This window comes from Rhinopithecus bieti, unplaced genomic scaffold (genome assembly GCF_001698545.2).
Source record: "Rhinopithecus bieti isolate Rb0 unplaced genomic scaffold, ASM169854v2 scaffold_30846, whole genome shotgun sequence".
In the NCBI taxonomy this organism is placed as follows: domain Eukaryota; kingdom Metazoa; phylum Chordata; class Mammalia; order Primates; family Cercopithecidae; genus Rhinopithecus; species Rhinopithecus bieti.
Window position 1 is genome coordinate 2,247,212 of NW_016814438.1, and position 8,087 is coordinate 2,255,298.

General features: G+C 38.0%; 1 protein-coding gene across 25 annotated transcripts in view; it reads right to left on the reverse strand.

The window, feature by feature from the left end:
- Positions 1 to 1,181: 1,181 nt before the first annotated feature.
- Positions 1,182 to 8,087, reverse strand: part of SYTL2 (synaptotagmin like 2) — a 121,119-nt gene continuing 114,213 nt past the window's right edge. For 17 of the 25 annotated variants that reach the window (XM_017850907.1, XM_017850902.1, XM_017850906.1 and 14 more), the window contains 4 exons: positions 7,469 to 7,547; positions 4,942 to 5,041; positions 3,147 to 3,352; positions 1,182 to 2,311 (listed from right to left, as the gene is read on the reverse strand). In XM_017850907.1, coding sequence (XP_017706396.1) covers positions 2,166 to 2,311; positions 3,147 to 3,352; positions 4,942 to 5,041; positions 7,469 to 7,547 — 531 coding nt within the window. In that variant the 3' untranslated portion in view covers positions 1,182 to 2,165. The remainder of the gene's footprint in view (positions 2,312 to 3,146; positions 3,353 to 4,941; positions 5,042 to 7,468; positions 7,548 to 8,087) is intronic. The other 8 variants (XM_017850890.1, XM_017850892.1, XM_017850909.1 and 5 more) reach the window with 1 other exon arrangement.

Genomic DNA, 8,087 nt, shown 5'->3' on the forward strand with positions numbered 1-8,087 from the left:
CATAAAGCATGAAGCTCACACTTGGCCTCCCTTTTGAACCAGGAGAGATTCACTTTATGATTTACACTTTCTTTTTCATGTGAAACATCTCCTTGGACTTCTTGAGTCAGTCAGAAGTGCTGCGGATAGATGCAAGGAAGGTGGGGGGTTCTATTGTCCACTTTGGTGTTTTGAAGATGAGGGATCGGGGGATAGGACAAGGCAGGCAGTCCTGGTCCTAGATGGAGAGATAATGGAGCCAATCTCATTAGTGCTCCAGAGCTGGCCAGATGCTGGTTTTACAGGTAACTGAAAGAAAGGCTGAGAAAGTCACATGTACTATGATGTGGCAGAAGCCAGAACAGGGTTTGTGCTTCTGCCACTGTGCTCTAGAAGTGTAACTCTAATTAGCTCATTTTGCCCTTCCTTAAGTTCACAGCAGGAATGGGAAACAGAGCTGGACTAAGCACTCTAATAAAAAACCTGGGTTGGGAGACCGAGGTGGGCAATTCACAAGGACAGGAATTCTCGAGACCAGCCTGGCCAACGTGGTAAAACACCATCTCTACTAAAAATACAAAAATTGGCCAGGCGTGGTGGTGGGCACCTATAATCCCAGCTACTCAGGAGGCTGAGGCAGGAGAATTGCTTGAACCCAGAAAGCGGAGGTTGCAGTGAGCCGAGATCACGCCATTGCATTCCGGCCTGGGTGACTGAGCGAGACTCCATCTCAAAAAAAAAAAAAGACCTGAGGAGACAATGGAAAGGGCATTAACCTAGGTTAGTTGCTCTTATTGGCAAGTGGGTAGAAGATTCTAGTATCTGTTTGGGAAAAGAGGCAAGTATTCTAGTCGTTTTCAATGACATTTATGAGATGCTTGTTGTAAGATCCCAAGTTCACCTGTCACTCAGGCTTTCTTGAACCTACATTAAATCAGTGCTTGTTTTGAGAAAATTAAGCTGATTGGGTCCTAAGGAAGAGTAATGTGCTTCATATACTAAAATCATCCCCAAAGCATTTTAACTACTTAAAAAAAAAATCCTTGAGATCTGCTATGTCCTTTAAAACAAAATAAATAAAAATAAAAATCCTACTCTTAATAACATAGCCAAAGTTGCCCACTTAGGGGAGATGATTCCCAGAATTGCAGTGAAGACTAGAAATATTAGCCCAGAAGAAGTTCATTAGCCTTGTTAGGAAATTTAGATGTTTAGAATTCCTAAAATATTTTATTTAAAATGAGAAGTCAGGCTAATTTTCTAATACAATTTAAATCAAATGATAATTTATTCTAAGGGTTTTTACAAAATACTTTATGAAAATTTAACATACATAAGAAGTACAGTATAACTGAACAACTTACATTCCAATTAAAACTTTGTTGTAAAACATGTTTGTGACTACTCTTATGCTGCTTTCATATAATAAAGTTATAAGAAAAACAATCATATATATGCAGGGTTTTAAAAAAATAAACTCATAAAAATACAGGCTTGAGACCTATCTTAGAATTAAGTCAAAACAAGCCAACAACTGAATTTTACCTATGGCCAGTGGGTGGCACTAAAATACATTTGAGGCTTGTTTTAACTGCCTGTGTTCTCAAGGCAGAAAACACCCGTAAATTCAGTCTCATTGTCCTAACATGGAATTCCACATTTTATTAGAGATTGCAGAGTAAATAGTTTCTTAAGATCCACCTTTTTTTTTTTTTATCATCACTGATGTTCTGTCTCCATTCCCCGCCCCACTTTGAGTATCTTTCTGCTAACTTTTTCCCACAACCTACAAAGGTCCCGCAAGGGTACCAGACCCTCTTAACTGTGGCACAGAATTGTGGTGTGAAACACATGATGGCAAACAAGAACATTTTGCTTATTAGCAATACCCCATGTTTAATGCTCTGGGGCAACTTTTTCTTTGAAGCAGCAGCAGACGTTCAATTTTCCTAGCTTGTTCAGATATCTTCTTTAATGTTAGAGTCACAAATTACACATTTTGTTATTATTCAAATCCCTTGGGCCTTGTAATCCAAGAAGCACATGCAGATTGACTTTTATATGCTGTGTAGTATTCCTTAGTTGCAATAGATAGAAAGTGAGGATATCTGTCCACCTACTCAGATTTTCAAGATCAGATTCCACGGGTTTAGTAGTTTCAGTGGAGGAGCCAGTGGAATTTGGGCTCATTTGGAAATCTTGGCAATCAAAAGCATTCGGAGAGGCAGTGTTGCTTCAATCCAAGTATTGGGGGAGTTTACCATCTTCTCCCAGAGAGCAACTTCCTCTGAAGTAGAGTCCATCCAGTCCACTTCAGTCCCATAACTTTTACCTGAAAAAAGGAAGCTTTGTATTTATAAAGAAACAGCTCATTGGGGGTGGGGAAAAGAGGGAAAGTCATTCCCTAATTATAACCACCAATGGAAGCTAAGAAGAGCTTTCTTCACTGGGAGGGCAGATGTGAAACTCAATATAAGGAAGAACTGTTCAACTGTCTGAGTGACTCCATTTTTGTGATCATTGCCATAATTCCCAGAGCAATGATTTTTCTTCAAGTTAATGTAAAGGCCAGACGAAAATTCATCAGGGAATAAGGGAGTTAGGAGGACTCCTGTACTGGGTTGGAGATGACACTGGATGAGCTCTAGGTTAGTGTGACTGAGGCTTTAGTGTCTAACAGACTCATTTTTGAATCTTGGCTCTGCCACTTTGTAGCTGTGTTACTTACTTTCTTGAACTATCAGTTCCTTTGGGGGTAACATTAGTAACTACCTCATAGACTTGTGAGGATTCAATGAAATAATGTAAATAAAGCATTTAATACAGTGGCTGGTGCTCCATAAATGTTATTGTTATTACTCAAAGCATACATTTAGGACTATAAATATTTTTACAGGGCAGACTAGTGATGAAGGCTTTTCTGTCCCTGCCACTGCCACAATAACTTAAGCTCTATATGGACAGACACTTCACCCTGTTAATCCTCGTATCTGGAGCCCTTGGCACACAATCTGACATTTCTTTACTCATTTATTTCACTATACTTAACAGATATCTGTTTTCAGGATATCTCAGTTTTCACTGGGAAGAAGCAAAGCAACAAACAAACCTCCAGTATCTCTGGAAAAATTTGGCTCATGGAGAATTAAAAATGTAGCAAACAGTACCTGTTCCAAAGCCAATCCGAAGACCTCCCAAAAATTGGTTGGTTAATTTGTAATGGTCCCAGACAGTAAGCTCTACACAGGCTTCCATCAGATCTTCAGGCCTGAACCCATCATACACCATAGTGTGGTTGAAAATAGGGTTGGTGGTTTTCCCTACAGCTCTTGTCTTCTGGCGACTTTTCCTACTTGTATCTGGAAGGATGGTACTACAAAAAGAGGCATGATTGTGGGAGCATTTTAGTAAGATAGTGAACATTCATGCTTTCAATACATAACAACACAGCTACTAAAGATTGACAATGGAGGAAAAGATGTGAAGAGATAGTGGTGGTGGTGGTGGTGGTTTGGCAGACAGTGGGGTTTGGGGTAGGGACATATCATGCTGAAAAGACTCTGGACCTAGAGTCAGCTACACTTGGTTTGAATCCTGACTCTGCTACCTCCTGGGTATGCATTTTAGGGAAAGTTACTCAACCTCACAGACACTTGCTTCTTCATCCATAAAATGGGAATGGTGATGCTGATTTCATAAGGTCAAAATTAGAATTAAATAACATATGCAAAACACTTAGCTCCATGCCTGCATTTAGTAAGTGCTTAATATGCTAGTAATCACTTGAGGATTCTTTTAAAATTTGGAAGCACAGGCTATCCTGATTAGCTGTGATAGCCTAAGACATTTGTGTTATACAGAATAGAAAAAGAAGACTCCAAATTGCTAGATTTGACTTCAGAAATAAATCACATAATTGTTTTTTTACAATCACTTACATTTCATTTATGATAACAATTAAATGAACTTTAACCTACCATGCCTCTTATAAGTGGCAATATAAGACAATACAAGTGGCAATACAAGGCAAGAAGGTCTGTGAATGGTCTCAGAATGTGACTGACTGACTTGGTCTCAGAATGAGGCTGACTTGAGCCAAAAAAATCTCACCAGCTGACATCTATAAAGAGTACGTGTAGGGAAAAATCATAAATAATATCATCTATGCTACTTGGATATATGTCACATATGTATTTATTTATTTAATAGAGAAGGGGTTTTGCTATGTTGACCAGGCTGGTCTCGAACTCCTGGGCTCAAGTGATCCATCCATCTTGGCCTCCCAAAGTGCTGGAATTAGAGGTGTGAGACAACTCACCCTACCAGATATATGTCACATATATTTAAAAAGCTACAGTTGGTCTTCTGGTAGACTACATATAAATAAAATTAGTCAGAGAAACTAGGAGAGTACACTAATATCTGTTTAGTTATTATTTAATAGATGCCAGCCACTTTATATGTATAACAGAGAAGAGTTTGCCATTTAAAAACCCAGACTGTCTCAAGCTCTTAGTAAGGGTTGATTAACAAATCATTTTCCATATATGTGCAGTCTCATACAATGACCCTTTTCAAATAGGCCACAAAACAGGTGGGACAAAGGAGAGAAGGAATTCTCCCTCTCCATAAAGGAGTCAAGGGGTGTGATCTCTTACCATTAGAAATTTAATAAACTTTGGAACTGATTATTGCCCTCACCAACAGATGTTTTCCCTAGAAGACATTACATACTGAGTGTGAGGTCTCTAGTTTCATTTGACCTCTTACTTTATGATTTTAAAGCTAAATGAAGCCTTAAGAGTTCATGATATAGATTCCTCCAATTCATGTTTCCATTATCCCAAGTAAATTCATTTAAATTATGAATAATGAGTCAGCATTACAGATATAGAGAACTGAAACTAACCAGCAAAGGCCAGGCTATAGAACTGATACAGACAGAGTTATCGATACTATTACCATTTAACAAAAGAATTTAGATGACTTCCCCTTAGCAGTGGTAGATCAAGGCATTCCTTCACCCAGATGTGCACTTCTCCAGTTGTAGGAAGCTTTTTACCTATAATAGAAAAAGAGAAAATTTTCACTGCCAGTTCTCTCTTGGCAATACTGCATCCAAAGCTGTCAGCCTAAAAATGTTCTGGCATGGAGATACTAGCTAGTACTTGATGATATCATCTGAACTGATTAAATCTATACAGTCTTAACTAAGTCTTTCATAATCTGGTTTTACTGAACTCAGCTCTATAAAAATAATTCATATTGACTGTAAGTACAGAGTATTACATCATTCATATATCATTCATTTGAGGTTTTCTTGGTTCAACAAAATCAGACATCAGGAATGTGAATCATTCATTTACAGTTATATTCAAAACATCTCAATGAAATGCATATACCTTCCAAATATTAATACCAATATCAACTGGTGCTAGTGAAAGCCATTTAAAACATATTTGAGTGTAAAGTACCCAAAACAGGTATTGGCTAAGGTAGTCATTTTTAAGAGTAGTTATACCTTTTTTTTTTTTTTTTTTTTTGAGACATGGTCTTACTCTGTCACCCAGCTTGGAGTTCAGTGGTGCAATCATGGCTCACTGCAGCCTCAACCTCCTGGGCTCAAGTGATCCTCCTACCTCAGCCCTCCCGGAGTAGCTGCGACTACAGGCATGTGCCACCACACTTGGCTAATTTTTAAATTTTTGTGGAGACAGAGTTTCGTCATGTTGCCCAGGCTTGTCTTGAACTCCTAAGCTCAAGGGATCCACCTGCCTCAGCCTCCTAAAGTATTGGGATTACAGGGGTGAGCCACCACACCCAGTCAAGAGTGGTTACACATTTTATAGGGATATTGTATGTACATATGTAATAGTTAATATTATGGGCAGATAGTTACTAAGAACTTGGCTTAGTCTTAAATTGTTGTCTAGACTGGGTTCATATGAACAGAGGAATGCCACCAGATTTTTCTGACTGGGTTAGCTCAATCAGTCAACCAAACAGTATTTAGTGAGCATCTATCATACGCTCATCTCTATGCTATGCTAGGAACATCATTAGATATACAGAGAATACATGAAATAATCTATGCCCTTGGGAAATTTTTATAGTTATGCTGGAGAGAATAATTCAAATAAAATGATAAAAATGCAATATACAGTGAAACTCCAAGTTATTACTGCAATGTTCTAGAAGATGATATGATCAGTGAGATCTAATATAGTTAGGAAAAGCTTTATGGAGGAAATGGGGCTTCGTCTAAGATTCTGGTAGGTTGAGGAGAAGAGGAAGCCATTTCAAGGAATAAAAACTACATGGGCAAAAATTTAGACATGGTGGCACCCATCACAACACACAATACCCCTGCCCTCTACTACCAAGTGATAGAAGGTAAAAGGAAAATGGGGTTTCTATGAATGTTGACTTTAAATATTAGAATACAAATTATATGCAAAAGAATCTACGTTTTAGGAAAATCCAGAAGTTACAAGGTGGTAGTCTGACAGCAATCTGGCCTGAAAATATGCTTTGCTTGCCCTCTAATTCTTTCTTTTTGTGTGGGCGGTATAAACTACATTAGAATGCTTTTCTTTAGTTCAGTCACTATCCTCACCATCAATTATTTCTTCCATCTCACTAGCTTCACTGCCTGGTTACTGAAAGCATTTGAGTTTACAACCCCTGATTTCAGCCATAATGTTCATACAGATTCTTAAAAAGATTAACTTGGGGAACTCGCTTGGGAAATGGATCAAGGAGCTGGCTGGCATTCATTTCCTGCTAGTCTCTTGCTCCTTAACTGGGCTGAAGACCTGACAAGGAGGCAACTGATAATCTTGAGGGAAAAGCTGTATCTCCTAATAAGACCCTGAGAGTGGAGGGCCAATGAGCTTTAAGTTCTCTGGAGTCCTCCTAATTCCCACCTGTGAAAAAGAACACTCAAGTTTTATTCTTATAGCACTATCAATAGGTCCAAATTCTGAACACAGGAATACACAAATTCTGAATACAGGTCATTCATTCATATTGTGCAGATACAAACTTTTTGGAGAGTGAGGTGAAACCTAAGGACTATAAACTAAACTAAAAAAAAAAAAAAAAATGAGAATTTTCTCATAGAAACAGAAAGTAGAATGACGATTACCAAAGCTGGCAGTAGGGGAAAAGGAAATTGTTGGTTAACAGATACAGAGTTTCAGATTTGCAAGATGAAAAGGTTCTGGAGATCTGTTTCCCAACAGTGTGAATATACTTAGAATTACTGAGCTGTACACTTAAAAATGGTGAAGATGGTAGATTTTATGGTTTTTGCCACAATAACAAAAAAAGAACTTTCTTATTTACAACTGTGAATAGACTCATTGGTCTATATGTTACTAACTTGATAAGTCTGTTTAGGGCCTCACCTTTGAAAATGCATAATAAATACTGGGAGAAGAGAATGATAGGGAAAGGAAATAAATCTGAATGGAAAATCATTACATACCAGGGACTGGCTCTGGGACATACTGGAGAGCTAGTTTCATTTCACCTCTGTTTTCTGCTTCAAGGGCAACTGGTGCTGTCTGAAAAGTGAAGAAATGTCAGCAGGTGTGAGACAGACTTTTCATCCTGTTTGTTGGTACAGGTCCTATTAGAAAACCATATCTGTCCCATTTCTGGGACCATGTGTCACTCATGAGTTCTCTGGATTAAAATTTATCTCTGCATCAGAACTAGACTGTTGCCTTAATACCTGGGAAAGCTAGGCTGTATATGTTGAAAAATCTTGCAGGATACCCAGAAAATATTTCAAGGCCTTTAGTCTCAAAGATGGTGAAGAAACCAGAATGGCTTTCTTGGAGATGGGAGAGGTTCCTTAGAATGTTTGAATCTTAATCAAAATACAAATATTTTGTTAGCTATTCAGCCAGCATATATAACAATTTATTTGTATTCCTTTTATTTGAAGGAGTATGAGACAGTGTGTGAAAGTAAGGGGGAAAAGGCTATATCTTACATTTTCAAAGCTGCACTAATCTGATTATTTTAGGCCAAATGCAAGGAAGTCTGTAAGTACAACAAAGATTGAACAAGAATTTTTTTTTTTTTTTTTTTTTTTTTTT